General features: G+C 37.0%; 1 protein-coding gene across 3 annotated transcripts in view; it reads left to right on the forward strand.

The window, feature by feature from the left end:
- The window catches only part of LOC136037415 (uncharacterized), a 70,665-nt gene that overhangs the window by 40,322 nt on the left and 5,167 nt on the right, over positions 1-25,176 (forward strand). For 2 of the 3 annotated variants that reach the window (XM_065720175.1, XM_065720177.1), the window contains 2 exons: positions 4,036-4,365; positions 24,666-24,782. In XM_065720175.1, coding sequence (XP_065576247.1) covers positions 4,036-4,365; positions 24,666-24,782 — 447 coding nt within the window. The remainder of the gene's footprint in view (positions 1-4,035; positions 4,366-24,665; positions 24,783-25,176) is intronic. The other variant, XM_065720176.1, reaches the window with a different exon arrangement.

Raw genomic sequence — 25,176 nt, forward strand, 5'->3', positions numbered from 1 at the left:
ATATATCTGTTGTAATGTACACAAAATCCAAGTCAGCAAATTTCTTCATCATATTTGTTATCATCTCTAGGAACCACTGGTCTTTACGAGTAGCCATGATATCCCTACACATAATTCTTGCAGAAGGAGCCAAGCCTTGCACAATGTTTTGGAAAGTTTTTTTCTCCACAGTCACAAGAAGCCGTATTTGTTTAACTTTTTAATCCAATATGAGATCATGAATTTGCCTATGAGAAAGTTTACTTGGCTTTTTCTCAAAGAAATCTCTGCTCGGAGTTCTTTTTCTAGGAAATTGTTCTGTAATGGCTTCAGAATCCAAACCGCTGCAATTTTCATGTTGACTTGGAGGTTTGACACCCTCTCCCGACTTCGACTTCTCTGACTCATTACCATCAAGGGTTTCTGTGAAAACACGTTCTTTCTTCTTTTTTTTCTCCTGGATCTCCATGTACTCCAAAAAATCATAAGCCAGTGATGCATGAACTTGCTAGAAAATGAAACATTTCAAACACCCGCACTCACCTGACAAAGCAATGAAGTTTAAATAAATATTTTCTTTAAACACGATCTTGTAATTGTCATTACAATCTTGTAATTGATCTTGTACAATCTTTTACAGATCTTGTAGTTAAAAAAACTTTTTGTAATTGTTTTTCTTTAGTATTAATAGAATTGACTGATTGAGACCAAAGAATCATATGGGGAGGAAAGCTCTCCTGGACTTAGATTATCCTGGACTTAGATTATCCTGATGATTTAAGTATCCTAGATGAAAGTGTGAGCAAAATCAATGAAATTTGAGAGATTTTGCGAGTTCAGGGAACTAGAATAGGTTTGAAAGTTAATGTTAACAAGACTAAGTCACTCAGGCCAGGAATAAGGCTAAGGCTAAGACTTCAAAAAGCGCCAAAGAACAGTGTTTACCTGGAACATTATCTGACAACGTCTATCAGAACGTTTTGCCAGTTAATTACAAGTTGTTACGAAGCCAAGGCGGAAAAGACTACGTTTTTTAAGTGCTAAAGAATTTACAGAATTTGAACGAAGTGGTGGATATAACCGAAGTGAAATTTTCCGAGGTCTGTTAATGACGTATTTTTACGTAATAACTTGTTTTTTTCGTGGGATACGAATCTATGTTTCATCACCGATCAGTTAAAGAAGTAAGTAAAAAAAATAAATACAAAATAAACAACCTCAACAGAGCAAGATATAATGGGACAAAGTTTAGCAACAATTTCTGTTATTTTGTACAAGATATCTGGACAGAAATAAAGCACATGTGAACCAATGTACTTTTTTGTTCCCTATTTGTCGAACATTTTTAATTTTCCTATTAACAAATAAGGCAAAGCAGTCTAGTGGTAGGGAAGTCGATGTCCAAAATCCTCTTCTTCAGGCTTATATGCACTGCAATAATAAAAAATTAAGCCTGGATCTCCTTACAGTTTGCGCATCCACGCTTTAGTCTGAGTCTTCTAAAGTGATTCTGCTGCATACTGCATTCAAAAGACCCAAAAATTATTCTTATCTGAGTTAAAAGCGAAAAAATAATTGAAGAAAAAAAAACGGGTTTAATTTTTATAAAGCAGTGAACAAAATAAAATACAAACTACACTTTAGCTAACAAAAATAAAAATGCTCCGAATATTTCGGCCCCACGTCCGGGAGCCTTTCTCAGCGGGAAAAAAAGGAGAAAATTACACACCAACAATTTAAGACTTTTTTCAAGACATTATAAAAATGCCACGACAACTAAAACACCACAAAAAAATATAAACAATAAAATAAATAAGAAACAAAACTCACATTATAAAACAAACACTCCCGCACTGACTGTAACTTTAGAAAAACTAAAGTAATTGTATATATTGACACTTTCCTCTGCCACAATCGGTGTATAAATGGGAATCTATTAAAAATGAAAATTATAAATACTTGCAACAATACGAAAGTGGCATTTTTATAATGTCTTAAAAAAAAGTCTTAAATTGTTGGTGTGTAGTTTTCTCCTTTTTTTTTCCGCTGAGAAAGGCTCCCGGGCGTGGGGCCGAAATATTCGGAGTATTTTTATTCTTGTTAGCTAAAGTGTAGTTTATATTTTATTTTGTTCACTGCTTTATAAAAATTAAACCCGTTTTTTCTTCAATTATTTTTTCGTAAATGGAAAAGCAATGTGGTCTAAGAAATGAATTAAAAGCGCTTCTCAAACACTGTCTTTAAGATTCAAGGAAGAAGTTTAAAATTTCTAAATTAAGCTTTGAGGTTTAGGAGAGAAAAAAAATCGTTATGAAAAGAGCTGCAACTAGTAGGAAAAAACTGGCAAGTGGACATTTACAAGTCCAATTCTACTTACTAATATGCCCAGCGACCACGGGGCAACTTTTTCAAGACGGCGGTTGTAAACTAGTCTTATCTGCAAGTCTTATCTGGTTTACGACCAGTTTAACACCAAAATGAAACGTGCCTCCGCCTACGGGCGCAAGTGGTTGTGGATAAACTGTGTTAATCTAATTGAGCAGTGCAGTGTTGTTAACTATGTTGAGTTCTGACGAGGAAGACTCAATTGATTACTGAGAGTACAGCAGGTTTTGTAGGGCTCAGAGGGACAATTGGGTCCATCCCTACTTGGAAAAGAATGCAAAGTCTTGTCTCAAACACGCTTTCTCTGTCACATCTTTCCTTGAGTACGCTGGAAGTTTATAGTTGTATAGCTCTTCATGCTTCTCCACTTCTCCTATGAATTACAGGTTTAATTCCTGGTATGACGTGTTAAGAGCCAAGATAATTAGACAATATAAACGCGGTAGTTGCTGAAAATGTGTGGGACAATACTCTGCAACGCAACTGTGACCACGGCTGGAGGCTCATACTGAACCGGTTTTAGACTGATTGGAAACCAGTCTCATCTGGATTGTCTCGTGGGTAGGCCTCCACTCTACTTCAAGGCCATGAACACAAAACAGTTGCGTCCGCAATCGTTTAGCAATTCTTGTCTCAAAACTGTTGCCCCGTGTGCGCTGGGCCTTAGATGTTAGGTAACTGACCATTTCTATGCTTGCCACTAGTGTCATCTCCACATGAGTCTCTGTTTTCACCTGATGTTATTATTTGCCTGATAAGAAATAAACGCTTGAAGCATAGACAAAGATTTAATAACTTCTCAAAAACGGCTTTCCCACATATGTCCCACCTATTTTTAGTGCCACGGACTTTTTATGATTCAGATAATATACTTTTCAGTTTAATTCGAGTACACACAGTACTCAGTCCTGTTCAGTTAAAACACTTCTAACAATGACGACCAATTAAAAACTTTGCTTTAGCTGAAATTTTGCTGCTTTTATATACCTACTCTACAAATACAGGTTGGCTTGAGTACAGTGTTCCTATGGGTATTCTTCTAAATAAACGTCTTAAAATGCTAATTATACAAAATGCAGTCCTAAAAAACAGTGAATACTATAGTGAAAATAACAGTTTTATAGACAGCAGTACTCATGAATATTGGAAAAAGTTAATTTGAATTTAAATTTAAAAAAATAACTAAATACTTATTTAAATTACTTGAATTACTGATTTGTAATTAAATACATATTTAAATACTTTCAAAAGCAATTATTTACGTATAAAATACTTCTAATTAATTACTTTCACAACACTGCCCCTAAGATATATTTGCATCTTTTGCCAACTCATCTTACAGTTATGCAAACAATTATGCAAAATTTACAAATGGGTGCCAATTCTTGTGGAGATGCAATAATTTTTCATGTTTTTTAACGAAGATCCAGAAAAAGTATTTTTCAGAATTATGGGGGTGTAATTTTTTTCTACTTACATTTTTTTTTTCAGTACCCGTACTATCCCTTTGACAGATTAGTGCCCCTTAATTTACTCCTTGAAAATCTATGCTAAATGCACCTCAGTTTGAAGTGGCAGAACAGTCGTTGTTGTGGGGGGTTGTGGGGGGATAAATAAGAATTTATCCTATTTGGATCGATCCAAGTTATCCATTCAATCTTTTTTTCCTAGGCAGAGAAGAACAGAAAGCCTATTTAATAGACATAATCCATAGAGGCTATGCAGTGGACGAGACTACCCATTTCAGGGCGAATGCTTCATGCACCATCATCAGAGGTCCAAAAATAGTTATAGTCGACACCATGACACCATGGGATGGGCCATTCATTTTAAGAGAGCTCCAAAAACTCAATATAAGGCCTGATGAAGTCGATTATGTTATTTCAACTCACGGACATTCAGACCATATTGGCAACAATAATTTATTCCTCAAGGCGATTCATATAGTAGGATATTGTGTCTCAAAAAAGGATACCTACTGGTTCCATCCATTTGATTCAGGTAAGTAACGTAGAAAAGAAAGTAATTATACGCCATAGTAGTATAATTTAGCAGGAAAAAAGTAATATTATACAGTTCACTGGTATATTTCTGGAAAGGATACTTAAAGTGGGTCTCAATTTGACGGTTGTGTTCCCATACTCAAATCCGTTTGTCTGTACGGATCGCTCTGAGGATCAATCATCTATATATAGAATGCAACAGAGATAGCACGCTTGCTGTTTGAATTGAAACGCTCCATATCCTCTAGATAACTAGAGGGACGAAAACAAAGCACGTCAATCATGAAAGGCTCTTGATTGGTCAGACTGAACGTGGGATATAAAGGAATATATTTGCTGGCTCATGGTCAAGCTAAAAATGTCTTTGCGGACTTTTTGGTGTGTTCGTGCACTTGTACGAATTCAAACAAGTCACGACCAGCTATATATGCTAAAAATTGGGCATTGAAATAGCATTAATTACTGCTTGGATTTTTTACACCGTTTATGCACTGATTCAGGACTTGATTCGTTTTTACACTAAGTCAAGACTTGTCTTAATGCCATTATTAGAACGTACTTTTTTATGGCTAATCAATATTTAGCTTGTTTTTACACATAATCACTATGAATCTGGTTCAATCAGGGCATGTCATGTCAAAATTTGTACTAAAAATTTTTTGAGATGGGACGAAGGGGCTGGAAGGGCCCTTATTATTCCTACAATCTAACTGGTAGTGCATCTTTATTTGGTTCCAGCTAAAAATAGGTGCAATTTGTTTTTTTAGCTTCAACAAAGTTTGTTATGCCCGCGACTCTGCTAAAAAGGTAGGTGGGGGACGTTGGAGGTTGCCTGGAACACCGAGGTAGCTCTAATAATATACATTCAAAATTTTTGCATGATTCTGCTTGAATCAAGCTGGTACCGGTCTACTTTTCTCTAGAATGATAGCAACGGGATATCGCTAAATATAGCTTTGAAGCTTAATAAATCTTGAAGTTTAACCCAGCTCATTTTTAAGAGCCCAGCTCATTTTTACACCACCGTCAGGGGTACTACTTTTTTGAGGTAATTACCTAATTTTCTTTTTTAATTTTTTCGTATTATGCAACTCAGCAGTAAAGTTTCCAACTCAGTAAAAAAATATTCTGGTGATTTGGCCAGTGAAACAGCTAAAAACATTCTTGATTCTGTCTGAAGTGGTACTTGAACCTAGTAAAAGATGAACCGTGGCCCATAGTAACAAAAAATGAAAAAAAATCATTTTAAAAAAACTGGAAAGTGAGAAAATATAGCCATTTATTGTCGACTCAGGAATTGTTACTATCATTTAAATTAGACTTTACAGAAAAATGCCATTTTGAGAGCAAATTTATGGATATTCAAAAAAAATAGCTTGGAACCCCTAGAGAAGACGTCAGATCATAAAAAGTAGACAATTAGAATTGCCATGGCTGACCAGTTGAATGTTTGTTTGTTTGACGAACCATGGCCAAAAATAAGTAATAGTAAGTAATAATAACAATAAGTAACCAAAAATAAACTAACACGTTAAAACACTTTTTTAGTTTAAATAAAAACTGGCTTGGGAGAAAAACTTACTATTGATAAATTTTTTGTATTGATAAAATTAGAAAAATACCAAGCAAAAATTTTGCTGTCTATGATAAAAGGATACATGCTGTCAGGTTGTCTCATTTTTTAACGCCATTTGTGGGCAAAATTATGCCCAAAGGGGAAATCATAACAGAACGATCCAAACGGGGAAAAAACAAGAAGGGCATCAAAGCCAAGAATAGTGATGACTCACTGGTTTTGACTAATCATATACGGGGTGTACCAAGGGAGCCACTAGTCCCTCAAGACGTTAATGCGCACACCTGGCTCTGACGCAATACTATAGCGCTCGTGTATAGTACACCTACGTAATAGGCTATTCTTATTATGCCATAGAGTATGTTTTCTAAGGGATGTAGGTGTCTGCCACGTAATAGTTTCTTTTTAAAAAACCTACGAGGCCAGGGCTTCCTTAGTCCAGGATTACTGTGGTTGTTACGTCACAGAGAGTCTTTAAAAAACTACCAGGGGCTTCTTTACCTCAAGATTTCTAAGATTGTTACATAATAGAGAGTATTTAAAAAACCTACGAGGGCCTGAGAAAGCACCTTCAGGGGCTTCTTTACCCCAGGATTTCTAACATTGTTCTTTTAAAAACCTACGAGAACCCCGCTAAATTTAGATTTCCTTTTGAAAACTACCGGGGGGCCCCTACTAAGTAAGAGGCAATACTATAGCGCGCGTGTATAGGATACCTACGTATAAGGCTATGCTTATAATGCCATAGAGAATGTTTTCTAAGAGATTTAGGTGTCTGTAACGTAATAGTTTCTTTTTAAAAAACCTACGAGGCCAGGGCTTCCTTAGTCCAGGATTACCGTGGTTGTTACGTCATAGAGAGTCTTTAAAAAACCACCAGGTGCTTCTTTACCCCAAGATTTCTAAGATTGTTACATAATAGAGAGTGTTTAATAAAACTACGAGAGCCAGGGAAAGAACCTTCAGGGACTTCTTTACCAAAGGATTTCTCAGATTGTTCTTTTAAAAACCTACGAGAACCCCGCTAAATCTAAATTGCCTTTTAAAAACCATCAAGGAGCCCCTCCTAAGTAAGGGCATTGACCTTACATCATCCCAATATTTTCATACTTATCCGCCATTTTGTGTTAGCAAATTCTCCGCCATTTGTATGAACAGGTCAGTTAGAGAGACTATTGGTTGTATGGAACAAAGGATTCCCGTTATTTCCTGGAAAAAAGAAACATCATCCTCTACTATTTTAACGGGAAACTGAGTAATTCCTTTGCCCCTGGGAGGGATATAAAAACGGCTATTAGAACGGAAATTTCATTAGTCTTGCATGAGATCTTGAATGTGTCACATAATTTTAAAATGGATTAGTTTCTTGTTCGTTTGCTAGGATACACTTCTGATTTTGATTCTTGGTTTGCCGCTGAATAAGTCTAAAAAGTTTTATGTGACGTCCATGTCCAATGTCTCTGACCCCTTCTTTGACCATTTGAATAAAACAAGTGACTTCTAGACAACACTTTCCCCTACCATCAAATCCCGGGGAAGGTACAAAGTTGCTCTTGTTGATTGTATTCTTAAAAATACATATGACATCTGAGAAAGGATCGTACATATGAAATAATGTTAGATCTTTTGACTTTTAGACGAGGGCTTGGTGGCAAGTTTTAACTCTGATAGTTACTCCTTTGGTACTATACCCTATTAGGAATACGACGATATGCATAAGCTGTGTCGAGTTGTCAACAAAAGAATTGCGGGTCGAGAAAAGGGTGGCTTCACATTCAACTATTCAATAAACCAGAGGAGAATTACATTACCAATCCATTCGAGAATGAAAGAATTTTCCTCAATGAGAATTTATGTGAAGTTCTCGTTTTAAAGATCGTATCATTAAACAAAAAATTTCAGTCGTAAGGATTATGTTATTTATGTAGACTATGCACCCGGCTTCTCATCAGTCAATTGTGTATTTCTTTACGTGTCCTTTGCCGAGACATCGAGAGTCGTTAATACCAATGTCCCTCTTCTACGTGTGCTTGAATAAAAAATAAGTTACGAACTCATTTACCACGACAATATATAGAACCTTCAATATATTCCAGTATATACTTCGTATTTGAAGCTCTGTCTGTTATCATTAAGAAGTGAATTGGGTGATCCTCTAGCAGTAAAAAAAGTTTTGGCGTGATTACATGTCATTTTTGACGATTCAGTGAGATTGCTAATATATAAAATACTTTTGTTTGTCCTGATATTGCTTGCTATGTTGTTACTCTTGGACCACGACAATTTGGTAATGGTATGGACTATTACAGGGGTTGTTTGTCAATGTCCAATTACGGTCTCAGCAATTGGTTTGCTAAATTGTTTTGATCTACATTACCCCTGGCTAAAAAATATATTTTACCGGTTGCCACAGATATTGTGTCCTCTACTTTATATGATTGGGGCTATGGGAAGGGTTTTAAAGAAAGCGTCACAAAATCTGAAATCCGGCGTGCGATCCCTTGGTGAACGATTGAAATCACGACAAAGCGGAAAGGTTTAAAAAGGGCAAGAAAGACCACATCACTCATCTTTCGGAACTCTGGCCAGAAGCTTAAAACATTGCTCTTGTCAAGGAAGGAACCAAAAGTAAAAATTTTTAGGTTGAAAAAGGATTTGTTTTGCTAGAAATGATATATCTATCTCATAGACAATCTCATCCTTCAGTCAAATCATCTCTAAATCTTTTCAATGGAGATAATATTGGCGTGAGTGTTAAACATGGTTACTATGAACAACTTTATCTGCAACATCCGCTCTCTGAAAACATACATTTTTAAACTTGATCCAGTGAAGATTGTTTCATAAATTTTACTTCTGCATTTATAGATTTACACATCATTGTCAAAAAACCTAACAATGAAACAGCCGAGTTTCAAAGTGCAGCCGAGGGGTTATACTATGAAAATTGTTTACTGCACAATTTATCTAGAAAAATCAGTGTCGACATAAATGGAACGCTGGTGAACACAGGCAAAAATCTTCCAAATTATGCAAGTTATGTACAATTCATGTTGGTGCTTCACATGTCCTGTAAGAAATTGTGAGATATCGCTATTGGATATGTGAGATATGGCCATATAAAACGGACACTGACACTAGAAATATACTTAAAGATGCGAAAACTAAAGACTTACACTTGGTCGGGAAAATAAATGATAAGATATTTAATATACCTCAATGGTTGGCTCCCAGTGTTGAGATTGATATAAAGCTACAGCTTGCTTGTCCAATTTATTTTGCGAAAAGTAGTTGGCACTGTGCCCCATATAGCAGTCTCTCTCACTTCAGCAGTACTTCATGTACGAAAATAAAAAGTTATGAGTTATTTTGCTTTGGAAACGAAGAAATTACGAGATTAAGAGAAATATACGAAGAAATTCTCTCTCACTTCAGCAGTACTTCATGTACGAAAATAACAAGTTATGAGTTATTTTGCTTTGGAAACGAAGAAATTAAGAGTGGAAATAATGTCAAATTGCTCCTTCCTCATACAATCACGAATCAACTACACATTGTTACGGGTACACATATCTACACTGCTTCATCGTTTGTCATTGGTGTAATTCCTTCAAAACTTGCTTTGTCTTTTGTAAAAGTTCTAGTCCCGTTGGATCATGGACAAATTCTCCACATAAATTTGAAATGTTTGGTCTTTCGTATCTTGTATGTAAAGTTATCTCTATAATTTATCCTTTTGATTAACTCTACAGGACATTATGTGAGTCGAAATCCCTAGATCGAAATTCACAATTATTTGAAAATGGTATAACCGAATAAATGTTTGCAAAAACTCATTGTATCATTTTGTTAGATGTCATTTTGTTTATGGTGACAATCTTCGATTGAATGACTTTCTAGTTGAAAATGCTCTTTCCTACCTGTATAATATAAATTTCAGTTTTCTAAGAATAAAAAGCTTTAAAAAAGTTTGTAAATTTGTTTATTAATAAAACTTGTACGTACAAAACTCTCTATCCTTTAGATTTCTTCTTCTTTGTGTAGGTAATCATCGGGAACGATAGGTTTCTGATAAGCTCATCAGGATTCAACTTGTATTAATCTTGGCATGCAAAGACAGGGTCACATTTTCTACATTATGTTGTAACTTCATTTTGATCATATCGTTTCGTAAAGTCTGATTCATATTCTGATTCATATTATAGAGTTCACGTGTTTCAATTTGCTTATTCTGATTCAATTCGCTATTCTGATTCATATTATAGAGTTCACGTGTTTCAATTTGCTTATTTGAAGCAATGCTGCGCACAAAATTTTCACAAGAAGAATCACTTTCAGTAGAACCTAAATAAAAGTCTTTAGGTTTATAATCATAGCAGCCTGTATCTTCACAGCGATGTCATAAAAACTATTATTCGATATTATTCCAGCAGTTTAAGCACAGACCAGGCTCTTCTTCCCAAAGCTATTTAAAATCACAAACGATACCAGTATCTTGAAAATAAACTGAAATCATCCCTAGGGTTTTTTGCAATCATGCCAGTGTAAGTGTTTTCTTATTTATCACATCTAGCATAGTGACAATTGGAGCCTAGGAAACCTCAAGTATGAGATTCATAAATCTCTTCAAGACCAGAATTACAGTCTTTAATTTGCACTGCGTATCCTCTATGCAATTTATATGGGTTGCATAATCTACACTTTTCGTTATAGTCAATAACAAGAGTACAGTTCTCACAGGATGACCAGCTGCTCACTCACAAAAGAAAACTGACTTATGAAAATGAACGTCTTCTAGGAGGACGATTGACAACACAAAATCTGTTTAGACAGGAGTTTTTTAAGCATAGACTTTTTTCTTGTTGCCTTGCAAACTGGCCGTCTAGGTAGGGATTAAAAGAAAATCCCAATATTATCTTGTTTAGTTTCAATTAATATGTCTATAATTTGAGTAAATGCATCTGGGCCACGATGTAAAAGTTTCATACAATAGTCCCAAGACGGAGACTCATTTCGCATTACATCGTTAAGCATTCTTTGAAAAAATATTTTCCCTTGAAGAGATAACTCTAGAAAACCATCATCTAGAATCAAAATTGTTTCCAAAGTCACTAGATTCCGGATGATCATTTGTTTCTCAAATCCAGTCATTTTGATCTTGACACTCTCACCGCGGATTGTAGACTAACAATTGATCTCACTAGTAGCAACCTCATTCCTTTTTTATTGATTGATTCAGATTGTTGTCTTCGATATATTTCGCTGCATAACTCCCACCTGTAAATATTGGAACAGGATCAGTTTTTTTTACAACAGGGAATTCCCCGCTTAACTAGAGGACTCTGACACTCTCTATGACAAAACAACCAAAGAAGTCCTGGGGTAAGAAAGCTCCTGGAGGTATTTAAAATACTCTCTATGACGTAGGTGCCACGGTAATCCTGGATCAAGGAAGCTCCATTATACATGTGCGCTATGGTATTTCGTCAGACCCAGCTGCGCGTAATAACGTCGTGGGGACTAGCAGCTCCCTTTGTACACGCCCCACCTGCCTTGTCGAAGCCAGTGAGGCGTCACTACTGCCAAGCAACTGAAGTATCTATTGCAAAGAGACAGCACTATAAAAAAAATAAAGATAAAATATGGAAAACAGATTGAAAAGAAATTTACAGTGTAGAACAAACTTCAGCCCATAGTAACAGAAATGTTAAAATAAAATGCCATTTTCGATAAAACTAAATGTAATTATGTCTTATTGCTAGTTATGTACTTAACGTAGTTCAATCTTATTTGAATGACTCATCGGTCTCATTATTCGAACTAAGAAAAAAGCCAAAGGCTGTTCCTGTGTGTAATATGTATATTAATAATAGTTGTGCCCTTAGAAGTATGCATCAATTAGACGAATAATGATCCACCCATTGAACTACAGGAAATGATATTCGATGTTCTTATAGGACCCTTTATTGATTTTTGTACTGATATCTTGATTGTGGTGGTAGCTACACCTTAGTAAAGGATAATCTATGGCCCCTAGTAACCAAAACTAAAAAGAATGTACTAAAATATAGTAATCTATATATATAAAAATAAGTTGTCTGTCTGTGGATGTGTGGATGGATGTGTGGATGGATGTGTCAGGTGACGTCACCTGAAAAAACTGGATTAGGTGACGTCAAAACTGAAAAAACTAAAAAAAGGCAAAAACTACAAAAAAAACTAAAAACTAATAAAAAAAATAAAAAAGCTAAAAAACTAAAAAAACTATAAAGGTAAAAACCAATAAAAAACTAAAAAAAAAACTGAAAAAACTAAAAAAAGGCAAAAACTACAAAAAAAACTAAAAACTAATAAAAAAAGTAAAAAAGCTAAAAAACTAAAAAAACTAAAAAAACTAAAAAAGGTAAAAAACTAAAAAAAATAAAAAATAAAAAAAAACTAAAAAAAAGGAAAAAACTGAAAAATAAGCTAAAATAAAGGTAAAAACCAATAAAAAACTAAAAAAAAAAGGAAAAAACTAATAAATGACGACACTCAAAGAGAAAGCGACCAGGACAAAAAACTAAAAAAAAAGGCAAAAACTACAAAAAAACTAAAAACTAATAAAAAAAATAAAAAAGCTAAAAAACTAAAAAAACTAAAAAAAGGTAAAAAACTAAAAAAACTAAAAACTAAAAAAAAACTAAAAAAGGTAAAAACTAAAAGAACTAAAAAAGAAAAAAATAAATGACGACACTCAAAGAGAAAGCGACCAGGACAAAAGGAATGTTCGATTAGCAATCAACAAAGCACCGGGACACAGGGAGTATAAATGACGACCAGGACACAAGTAAAAAAAAAAATTAACAAAACTAAAAAGAAGGTAAAAACTACAAAAAAACTAAAAAGAAAAAAAAACTAAAAACTAATAAAAAAACTAAAAAATCTAAAAATCTAAATAAACTAAAAAAGAAAAAAAAAGGAAAAAAATAAAGGAGAAAAACAAAACTAAAAAACGAATGTATATACAGACCGGTACACCGGGATACAAATGACGACCGGGACACAGGGAATATAAATAACGACCGGGACACAGGGACACAACTACAACGGGGACACCGGGGGAAACAGGGGGATATAAATGACGACCGGGACAAAAAAACTAAAAAGAAATAAAAACTAAAAACTAATAAAAAAAACTAAAAAATCTAAAAATCTAAATAAGCTAAAAAAGAAAAAAAAGGAAAAAAATAAAGGAGAAAAACAAAACTAAAAAACGAATGTATATACAGACCGGGACACCGGGATACAAATGATGACCGGGACCCGGGACACAGGGAATATAAATGACGACCGGGACACAGGGACACAACTACAACGGGGACACCGGGGGAAACAGGGGGATAACCTGACAATCTATTTATATGCAAAGACAATGGGACAGCAAAGAATGTTGTATATTCGCAAGTTTTACGTAGTTAAAACCATATATATATATATATATATCTATATTCACAGGTGGGACATAGGGACACAACTACAATGGCGCGTAACTATTATGGCGCGTAACGACTTACGCGCGCGGGGGGGCTTGGGGGGGGCGCGAAGCGCCCCCACCAACTAGGTGTTGGGGTGGCGCGAAGCGCCACCCCAACAGCTAGTTAAGAATAAACCACAACGTAGTAACTAAACTAAATAAAAATGTGTTCTAAAGTATATTAATAAGGAATGAACCACGACAGAGTAAACCAAAAACTTAAAAGGGAATTTAAAAAATAGCATGAAACCACCACAAAGTGTCGTTGGACGAAACGAAAAATTTGGAACCGCCGTTGCCTACACAGCCCTCTGGCTTGAACGACAACGAAAATCCGAAAATCCGACAACGAGTAGCACTGCTGTGTTCTCTTTTTTCTCTTTTGTCTTTTTGTTTTTTTCTCTGGATCAGTCGGGATCGCTGGAATCAAATGGGAACCATTTGATCAAATGGGAACCTCATAGAGGGCTGTAAAGACTCATTTGAGAGGAAATTGTTATGTCTACTACCTTTTGTACTTAAGAAAAAAATTGTTTAATATGCAAGGTGTTGTTGATAAAAAACTACATCATGGAAAGAAGATGATACGACACATATGTCTTTTGCAAAGAGATGATACAACACACGTATCTTTTGAAATTTGCTTTTCTTTGGTATGATGTCATATTTCAGTAAATGTGCTGTCTGACTCCATTCAGTTTGTTACTTATTAAATTCAAACGAAGAAAAAGCCACCCCTAGAATCAGGTCTCCCCTAGAGGTAAAATTTAGCATTTTGACTGTTGCGGCGCTATCTTAAAATTTTGATCTGATATCATACAGGGTTAAGAGGATACCATGGGTTAAGAAGCAATGACTACCTTCCCATTGAATTTTTCCAAATGCAGGACATGCAATTCAGAATAGTTCGAGTGAACTCCTCCCCAATTTTCTGCGACGATGCCTTTGGTGACACCTTGATTAAAAATACCGGTGATACATTGCTCTTGAACATATATGCGGTAGAACGAGCTTTCATTCTTCTAAGCTTGCCATTTTTATTAGTATTGCTGTCAGAGTTTTTATATATATATATATATATATATATATATATATATATATATATACATATATATATATATATATATATTATATATATATATATATAAATATATATATGTATATATTTATATTTATATTTATATAAAAATAAGTTGTTTGTCTGTCTGTTGACTGACGTCATATTCTGTGTCGACTGACGTCATTATAAGAATTGACCATTATGCCGTCATGAAGTTGTTTGTCGACTGACGAAATTACAGACCGGGACACCGGGACACAAATAACGACCGGGACACAGGGAATATAAATGACGACCGGGACACTCAAAGAAAAATTACAGACTGGGACACTGGGACGCAAATAACGACCGGGACACAGGGAATGTAAATGACGACCGGGCACAGGGACACAACTACAATGGGAACGCTGGGGGCACAGGGGGATATATAAGTAACGACCGGGACACAGGGACTGTTCGAAGAGAAATTGCAGACCGGGAACACAAATGACGACCGGGACACCGGGACACAGGGAATATAAATGACGACTGGGACACTCAAAGAGAAATTACAGACTGGGTCACCGGGACACAAATAACGACCGGGACACAGGGAATATAAATGACGACCGGGACACAGGGACACAACTACAACGGGAATGCCGGGGGCACAGGGGGATATATAAATAACGACCGAGACACAGGGAATGTTCGAAGAGAAATTTCAGGCCGGGACACCGGGACACAAATGACGACCGGGACACTCAAAGAAAAATAACAGACTGGGACACCGGAACACAAATGACGACCGGGACACAGGGAATATAAATGACGACCGGGACACAGGGACACAACTACAACGGGGACATATAACTACGCCGGGGGGCACAGGGGGATATATAAATGACGACGGGGACACAGGGAATGTTCGATTAGAAATCACCATCAACAAAGCTCAAGGGCAATCATTAGAATAATGAGGTATAGATCTGAATATGGATTGTTTTTCCCATGGACAATTATATGTTGCATGTTCGAGAGTCGGTAAACTTGACAATCCATTTATATGCACAGCAATGGGACAGCAAAGAATGTTGGATATTCGCAAGTTTTACGTAGTTAAAAAGATATATATGTATATATATCTATCTATCTATATTCACAGGTGGGACACAGGGACACAACTACAATGGCGCGTAACTAATATGGCGGGTAACGACTTACGCGTGCGGGGGTCTTGGGGGGGGGGGCGCGAAGCGCCCCCACCAACTAGGTGTTGGGGTGGTGGGAAGTACCACCCCATCAGCTATATATATATATATATATATATATATATATATATATATATATATATATATATATATATGTATATATCTATATATATAAAAATAAGTTGTCTGTCTGTGTGTCTGTCTGTCAGGTGATGTCATGTTTCTGTGTCGACTGACGTCATGAAGTTAGTTGTCGTCATTTTTTCTATGACGGTGACGTCATTAACGGTATTTAGGACATTTGTTCACGGAAAAATGTTTAATTGTAAAATGACTGAAGAACCTACAATGGCAACAGCCGAGGAAGCTGCTCAAAGAGTTTATGCCAAAAAACTTGCTGCTGATAGAGAAAGTAAGAAAAAAAAGCGTTCCGAGGAATCACAAGAACAGCAAGAAAACAGGCTTGCAGCTGATAGAGAAAGTAAGAAAAGAAAGCGTGCCGGGGAATCACAAGAACAGCAAGAAAACAGGCTTGCGGCTAAATAACGCAAAACCGCGCAGTTAGATGAAAATCCACCTGGACAGCGAGAGTCAAAACATATCAAAACTGAAAATGATAGCGATGATGATTGGGTTTGGGATTTTGACTTGGATAAGGTCATCAATGCCTACCAGATTTAAGTTAAAAAAACAAAGGTTCGTCGATATGTACTTCATAGTGACGCTGAAAAATAAAGAAGAAAAAGAAAACTGAAAAAAGAAAAAAGGTAAAAAACTAAAAAAAAACTAAAAAGAAAAAGCACTCAAAGAGAAACTACAGACCGGGACACAAATGACGACCGAGACAGAGGGAATATAAGTGACGACCGGGAACCTCAAAGAGAAATTACAGACTGGGACACCCGGACACAAAGCACGACCGGGACACAGGGAATATAAATGACGACCGCGACACAGGGACACAACTACAACGGGGACGCCGGGGACACAGGCGGGATATATAAATGACGACCGGGACACAGGGATTGTTCGAATAGAAATTACAGACCGGGACACCGGGACACAAATGACGACCGGGACACCGGGACACAGGGAATATAAATGACGACCGGGACACTCAAAGAGAAATTACAAACTGGGACACCGGGACACAAATGACGACCGGGACACAGGGAATATAAATGACGACCGGGACACAGGGACACATCATTAGAATAATGAGGTATAGATCTGAATACGGATTGTTTTTCCCATGGACAATTATATGTTGCATGTTCAAGAGTCAGTAAACCTGACAATCTATTTATATGCACAGACAATGGGGCAGCGAAGAATGTTGTATATTCGCATGTTTTACGTAGTTAAAAACATATATTTATATCTATCTCTATTCACAGGTGGGACACAGGGACACAACTACAATGGCGCGTAAGGAAGCGCCACCCCAACAGCTAGTATATATATATATATATATATATATATATATATAAATAAGTTGTTTGTCTGTCTATTGACGGACGTCATGTTTGTGTTTCGACTGACATCATTATGAGGATTGAGCTGTATGTCGTCATGAAGTTTTTTGTCAACTGAAGTCATGTTTGTTATGACGAGGCTTAGTATATGACGTCATTATAAGTATATAAGAAGACCGTTGAAGGAGAAATTTTTCATTTTAAAATGACAGAAGAACCTACAATGGCAACAGCCGAGGAAGCTGCTCAAAGAGTCTATGCCAAAAGGCTTGCGGGTAATAGAGAAAGTATGAAAAGAAAGCGTGCCGAGGAATCACAACAACAGCGTGAAAACAGGCTTGCGGCTGATAGAGAAATTAAGAAAAGAAAGCGTGCCGAGGAACCACAACAACTGCGTGAAAACAGACTTGCGTCTCAAAGAGAAATCACCAAAAGAAAGCGTGCCGAGGAATCACAAGAGCAACCTGAAAATTTTCGCCAGGCATTCAGGTACAGCCCAGTCGATGATTACAGCATGAGTAGATATGTTCAAATCGGGACTATGTCTAAATTTTGTCCGTATTGCAAGGCCTTGAAATTTAATGGTGAAACAGTGGGAATTTGTTGCGCCTCAATAAAAGTTAAACTTCCTCAACTGGCTGCACCACCAGAGCCATTGAAGACTTTGCTTAATGGAACTACGTCAGAATCTAAGCGTTTTTTTTTATCATAGATCAGAAAATATAACTCATGTTTCCAAATGACGTCGTTTGGTGCCCAAATCGAAAATCAAGATCAATTTATGCCTACTTTCAAGGTAAAAGGGCAAATTTATCATAGAGCAGGGTCCCTTCTACCATTCTCAGGCGAGAATCATAAATTTTTACAACTGTACTTCATCAGTGATAGAAATTCTGAATTGAATGCACGTTGCGAAATCAATCTTTGAGAGATTTGCGAGGGAAATCGAAACCCTTTGGCAGCACATTAATATTGCTTGCGGGAGATTTCAGGCAAACATTACCTATAATACCTAGATCAACCCCTGCAGACGAAATGAATGCTTGCCTGAAAAATTCTAATTTATGGGCACACGTAAAAACATTAAAATTAACTACAAATATGCGTGTCCGATTGCAAAACGATGACTCTGGTCAAACATTTTCAGATCAATTGCTGGCAATTGGAAACGGAAAGCTCCCAGTAGACTCAATTTCAGGACGTATACAACTACCTGCGGAATTCTGTAATTTAGTGACGTCCAAAATGAATTGGTTGAAAAAGTATTTCCGAATATTCTAACCAATTATAAAATCATAAATGGCTAAGTGAACGAGCGATTCCGGCACCCAAGAATAAAGACGTCCACGAAATCAACAATATTGTTTTGACCAAGATTCGAGACCAGGCAGTCTTTTACAAGTCAGTTGACACAGTTCTGGAACTGAATGAGGCGGTTATTTATCCATCTGAATGTTTGAATCCCCTGGATCTCTCAGGGTTTCCACCACACGTGCTACAACTAAAAACAGGCGTACCAATAATATTGTTAAGAAATATCAACCCGCCAAAGCTTTGCAATGTCACGCGACATGTCGTAAAAAAATTGAAAAGTAATATAGGCAACAATCTTGACAGAACCTTTTGAGGGTGAGGCTGTTCTTATTCCTCGCATTCCCATGATTCCAACGGATCTGCCTTTTCAATTTAAAAGATTGCAATTCCCAATTCGATTAGCATTTGCAATCACCATCAACAAAGCTCAATGGCAATCATTAGAAAATGCGGTATAGATCTTAATACAGATTGTTTTTCCCATGGACAATTGTATGTTGCATGTTCGAGGGTCGGTAAACCTGACAATCTATTTATATGCACTGACAATGGTACAGCGAAGAATGTTGTATATTCGCAAGTTTTACGTAGTTAATTTGTATTGTATATGAATATCTATCTATCTATATAAAAATAAGTTGTATGTATGCATGTTTGTTTGTTTGTAAAAGGAGCGTTTGCATATGACGTCATTATAAGTATATAAGGATTTGTATACGCACAGACAATAGGGCAGCCAAGAATGTTGTATATTCGCAAGTTTTACGTAGTTAAAAACGTATATATATATATATATATATATATATATATATATATATATATATATATATATATATATATATATATATCTATATTCAGACGTTTGACACTGGGACACAACTACAATGGCGCGTAACTAATATGGCGCGTAACGACTTACGCGCGTGGGGGTTCTTGGGGGGGCGCGAAGCACCCCCACCAACTGGGTGTTGGGGTGGTGCAAAGCACCACCTCAACAGCTAGTATATATATATATATCTATATATATAAAAATAAGTTGTCTGTCTGTGTGTCCGTCTGTCAGGTGACGTCATGTTTCTGTGTCGACTGGCGTCATGAAGTTAGTTGTCGTCATTTTTGCTATGACAGTGACGTCATTAAAGATATTTAAGACATATATGTTCACGTAGAAATCTATTAATGTTTAAGTTTAAAATGACTGATGAACTTACAATGGCAAAAGCCGATGAAGATGCTCAAAGAGTCTATGCCAAAAAACTTGCTGCTGATAGAGAAAGTCAGAAAAGAAAGCGTGCCGAGGAATCAAAAGAACAGCAAGGAAACAGGCTTGAGGCTGATAGAGAAAGAGAGAACAGAAAGCGTGCCGAGGAACTACCAGAGTAACGCGAAAGCAGACTTGCTGCTAAAAGAGAAAGTGAAAAAAGAAGGCGTGCCGAGGAATCACAAAAACATCAAGAAATCAGGCTTGCTGCTGATAGAGAAAGTAAGAAAAGAAAGCGTGCCGAGGAATCACAAGAACAGCAAGAAATCAGGCTTGCTGCTGATAGAGAAAGTAAGAAAAGAAAGCGTGCCGAGGAATCAGAGCAACCTGAAAGTTATCGCCTGGCATTCAGGTACAGCCCAGTCGATGATTATAGCTTGAGTAGATGTGTTCAAATCGGGACAATGTCTAAAATTTGTCCCTATTGCAAGGCCTTGAAATTCAATGGTGAAACAATGGGAATGTGTTGCGCCTCAGGAAAAGTTAAACTTCCTCTGTTGGCTGCACCACCAGAGCCATTGAAGACTTTCCTTACTGGAACTACGTCAGAATCTAAGCGTTTTTTGTCACAAATCAGAAAATACAACTCATGTTTCCAAATGACGTCGTTTGGAGCCCAAATCGAAAATCCAGATCAATTTATGTCTACTTTCAAAGTAAAAGGGCAAATTTATCATAGAGCAGGGTCCCTTCTACCATTCTCAGGCGAGAATCATAAATTTTTACAATTGTACTTCATCAGTGATAGAAATTCTGAATTGAATGCACGTTACGAAATTTCTCCCAACGTTGAAAGGACAATCGTTTCCCAATTGCAACATCTTTTCCACGAAAATCATAATTTAGTGCGTCTGTTCAAAACAGCCATCGATTTGATGCCTACTGACACGCATAAAATTGTTATTTCCGCTGACAAAACGCCTCCTGGCCAACATGTGCGTAGATACAATGCTCCAACTATCGACGAAGTGGCAATCGTTATGGTCGGTGATCAGTTTTTACCTCGAGATATTATTCTTCATAAGCGAAACGCTCAGTTGTTAAGAATTGCTGAAACTCATCGATGCTACGATGCCCTACAATATCCTATCATTTTTCGGGATGGAGCCGACGGCTATCACTTTAATATTAAATTGATGAATCCGGCCACTAACAAAGAAATGAATAAGAAATGCAGTGCAATGCATTATTATTCCTATAGACTAATGATTCGGCAGGATGAAGAAAATTACATTTTAAAATGCCGTGAATTGTTTCACCAATTTGTCGTTGATATGTATGCTAAAATTGAATCAGAACGTTTGCTATATATCCGCCTGAATCAGACCAAGCTTCGCTCTGAACAATACATTCATTTGCGAGATGCAGTTATAAATGACGGTAATACCACAAACGTTGGAAGATTAACAATTTTACCTTCGTCATATGCTGGCAGTCCCCGTCATATGCAAGAATATGCTCAAGATGCTATTGCGTTTGTTCGTCTCTATGGTCGTCCAGATTTATTTATTACATTTACATGTAATCAATCTTGGGACGAGATACTGCAGCTTTTACTTCAAGGACAATCGGCGGTTCATAGGCATGACATTACGGCCCGTGTCTTCCGGCAAAAGTTGAAATCACTGATAAACTACATAGTAAAACTTGAAGTGTTTGGGTCAGTGCGATGCTGGATGTACTCAGTGGAATGGCAAAAACCATTCCACTGAGTACTAATCATCCGCACATATACTAATCTGGCTACATAAAAAAATTACTTCGAACGAAATTGATGATGTGATTTCCGCTGAAATCTATCTATATATATAAAAATAAGTTGTCTGTCTGTGGATGTGTGGATGGATGTGTGGATGGATGTGTCAGGTGACGTCACCTGAAAAAACTGGATCAGGTGACGTCAAAACTGAAAAAACTAAAAAAAGGCAAAAACTACAAAAAAAACTAAAAACTAATAAAAAAAATAAAAAAGCTAAAAAACTAAAAAAACTATAAAGGTAAAAACCAATAAAAAACTAAAAAAAAAACTGAAAAAACTAGCCCAGCTGTTGTTCACTTAGCGGTACATTTACAGAATGGTCAACGTGTTTATTTCTCGGAAACCAACGTGCAACAAAGAGCCCTGAATCCACCGGATACAAAATTAACAGCTTTTTTTCGCTTTGCAAAAATGATTCTTTTGCAAAAAAACTGCTGTATACTGAAGTGCCTTCGAATTACACGTGGAATACTAAAAATAAAGTATTTGAACGTCGAAAACAGGGTAAGTCAGTCGACGGCCAACCTACCATCTTCAAAGATACCACGATAGGAAGACTCTACACCGTTCACCCCAATCAACATGAATGCTTCTTTCTACGCCTGCTTTTGGTGAATGTACCCGGTCCGACATCCTTTGAGTATTTGAGAACTGTAAACGGTACTATACATGCCACTTACCGTAGTGCATGCCAAGCTCTGAATTTATTGGAGAATGACCAACACTGGGATAACTGCATCAATGACGCGTGCGAAACGTCAACCCCAAGTCAAAGAGTTAGAGACGTCAGATATGACTTTTGATTTTATACAGAAATTTATAACTACATTTTAGTTATTATAGAAGATTTGTGCGTACGTATGGCAAACAAACCTCTTCAGGATTTGGGAATGCCTTCACCTAACCGTATCGCTGCTGTTTCGACGTGTGTAGAATTGGATCGTGAACAAAGTTACGGTACGAGTGATCTATTGTCGTATATACAAAATAACATTTCCAAGTTAACGTCGGAACAAAAAGACATTTATGATACGATAATGCATTGTGTCGATAACAACGTTGGAGAAATTTTCTTTTTGGATGCGCCAGGAGGTACTGGTAAAACGTTTGTGATAAAACTGATTCTGGCATCAATTCGATCAAAAAATGATATAGCGTTGGCAATTGCGTCGTCCGGAATAGCCGCAACATTGCTGCCTGGTGGAAGAACTGCTCATTCCGCTTTGAAATTGCCTCTGAATTTACATTCTACAGAAACTCCCACGTGCAATATTTCCAAATCATCTGGGATGGGTAAAGTATTGCAGCAATGCAAACTTATTATTTGGGATGAGTGCACAATGGCACACAAAAAATCGCTCGAGGCTCTGGATCAATGCTTGAAAGATTTGAGAGGGAAGTCGAAACCCTTTGGCAGCACATTAATATTGCTTGCGGGAGATTTCAGGCAAACATTACCTATAAAACCTAGACTAACTCCTGCTGACGAAATGAATGCTTGCCTGAAAAATTCTAATTTATGGGCACACGTAAAAATATTAAAATTAACTACAAATATGCGTGTCCGATTGCAAAACGATGACTCTGGTCAAACATTTTCAGATCAATTGCTGGCAATTGGAAACGGAAAGCTCCCAGTAGACTCAATTTCAGGACGTATACAACTACCTGCTGATTTCTGTAATTTAGTGACGTCCAAAAATGAATTGATTGAAAAAGTATTTCCGAATATTCTAAAAAATTAAAAAATAATAAATGGCTAAGTGAAAGAGCGATTCTCGCACCCAAAAATATAGACGTCCACGAAATCAACAATATTGTTTTGACCAAGATTCGAGACCAGGCAGTCCTTTACAAGTCAGTCGACACAGTTTTGGAACCAAATGAAACGGTTAATTATCCATCTTAATTTTTAAATTCCATAGATCTTTCAGGGTTTCCACCACACGTGCTACAACTAAAAATAGGCGTACCAATAATACTTTTAAGAAATATCAACCCACCAAAGCCTTGCAATGGCACGCGACTTGCCGTAAAAAAAAAAAATGGAAAACCTAATAGAGGCCACAATCTTGACAGGGCCTTTTGAGGGTGAGGCTGTTCTTATTCCTCGCATTCCCATGATTCCAACGGATCTGCCTTTTCAATTTAAAAGATTGCAATTCCCAATTCGATTAGCATTTGCAATCACCATTAACAAAGCTCAAGGTCAATCATTAGAAAAATGTGGTATAGATCTTAATACTGATTGTTTTTCCCATGGACAATTTTATGTTGCATGTTCAAGATTCGGTAAACCTGACAATCTATTTATATGCAGCGACAATTGGACAGCGAAGAATGTTGTATATTCGCAAGTTTTACGCAGTTAATTTGTATTGTATCTATCTATCTATCTATCTATATAAAAACGAGTTGTGTGTATGCATGTTTGTTTGTTTGTAAAAAGAGCGTTTGCATATGACGTCATTATTAGTACATACGGCTTTGTATATGCACAGACAATGGGAAAGCCAAGAATGTTGTATATTCGCAATTTTTACGTAGTTTAACTCCTGCAGACGAAATGAATGCTTGCCTGAAAAATTCTAATTTATGGGCACACGTAAAAATATTAAAATTAACTACAAATATGCGTGTCCGATTGCAAAACGATGACTCTGGTCAAACATTTTCAGATCAATTGCTGGCAATTGGAAACGGAAAGCTCCCAGTAGTGGGAAAGCCAAGAATGTTGTATATTCGCAATTTTTACGTAGTTTGAAACACATATATAAATCTATCTATATTCACAGGTGGGACACAGGGACACAACTACAATGGCCCGATCAGAGTATGCCAGATTGAAATGTTGAAAAATTATCAGTGAAGGTTAAGACGGGGAATTTTTCTGCGGGGGGGGGGGGTAGTTGACATGCATAAGAAGAAGAGAATTTGTTTACATGAAAGAGACTGGAACCAAAACTTCAACTCTTTTAAATATCAGACTCCCCCCGTAAAACAAAAACTCTCTAGCTGTGTCAGAGTTTTGGGCATTATTTTTCCAAATAGAAGCCAACTAGGGATATTATTTTCATCTAGAAGCTCACAATTCTTCTAATAATTTTCCATCACTATAAATCCAAATAAATGCTAATATGTTTTCAGGCAAACCCTATGAGATAGATGGTCAGCGGCTGTACGTTCTTCCCTCCCCTGGTCATACGGCAGATGATGTTTCACTTGTTGTGAAGACTAATAGTTTTGGAACAGTGGTAGTTGCAGGTAAACGTCTGCATTAGTTACTATTCCATCGCGGTGTATTCAGAACACGGCACAAAAAGTGGATCCTTTTGCTTAGTTGGCAAATGCCTCTTGCTGACAGGCTTATATACCGCCCTGGCCGAGTGGGTTGGTGTGCTGGATTCGGGATCCTGTGTCTGAGAGGACGTGGGTTCGAATCCCGGTGTACCCAATTCTTCAGTTTGGGACGGGGGTCAGTGACGTGATCCTGTAAGCTTAGCCAGAGTCGACCCAGCTCTAAATGGGTACCTGGAGAAATCTGGGGAAGGTAAACAGGAAGGGTGTGCGAAAGCACAGGTTGGCTGGCCCCCAACCCCCCCATTGCACTTCCTGGCTGAAGGGCCAAGAAACGGAGATCAGCACCGCCGGTACGGAC

This window comes from Artemia franciscana, chromosome 16, assembly GCF_032884065.1.
Source record: "Artemia franciscana chromosome 16, ASM3288406v1, whole genome shotgun sequence".
In the NCBI taxonomy this organism is placed as follows: domain Eukaryota; kingdom Metazoa; phylum Arthropoda; class Branchiopoda; order Anostraca; family Artemiidae; genus Artemia; species Artemia franciscana.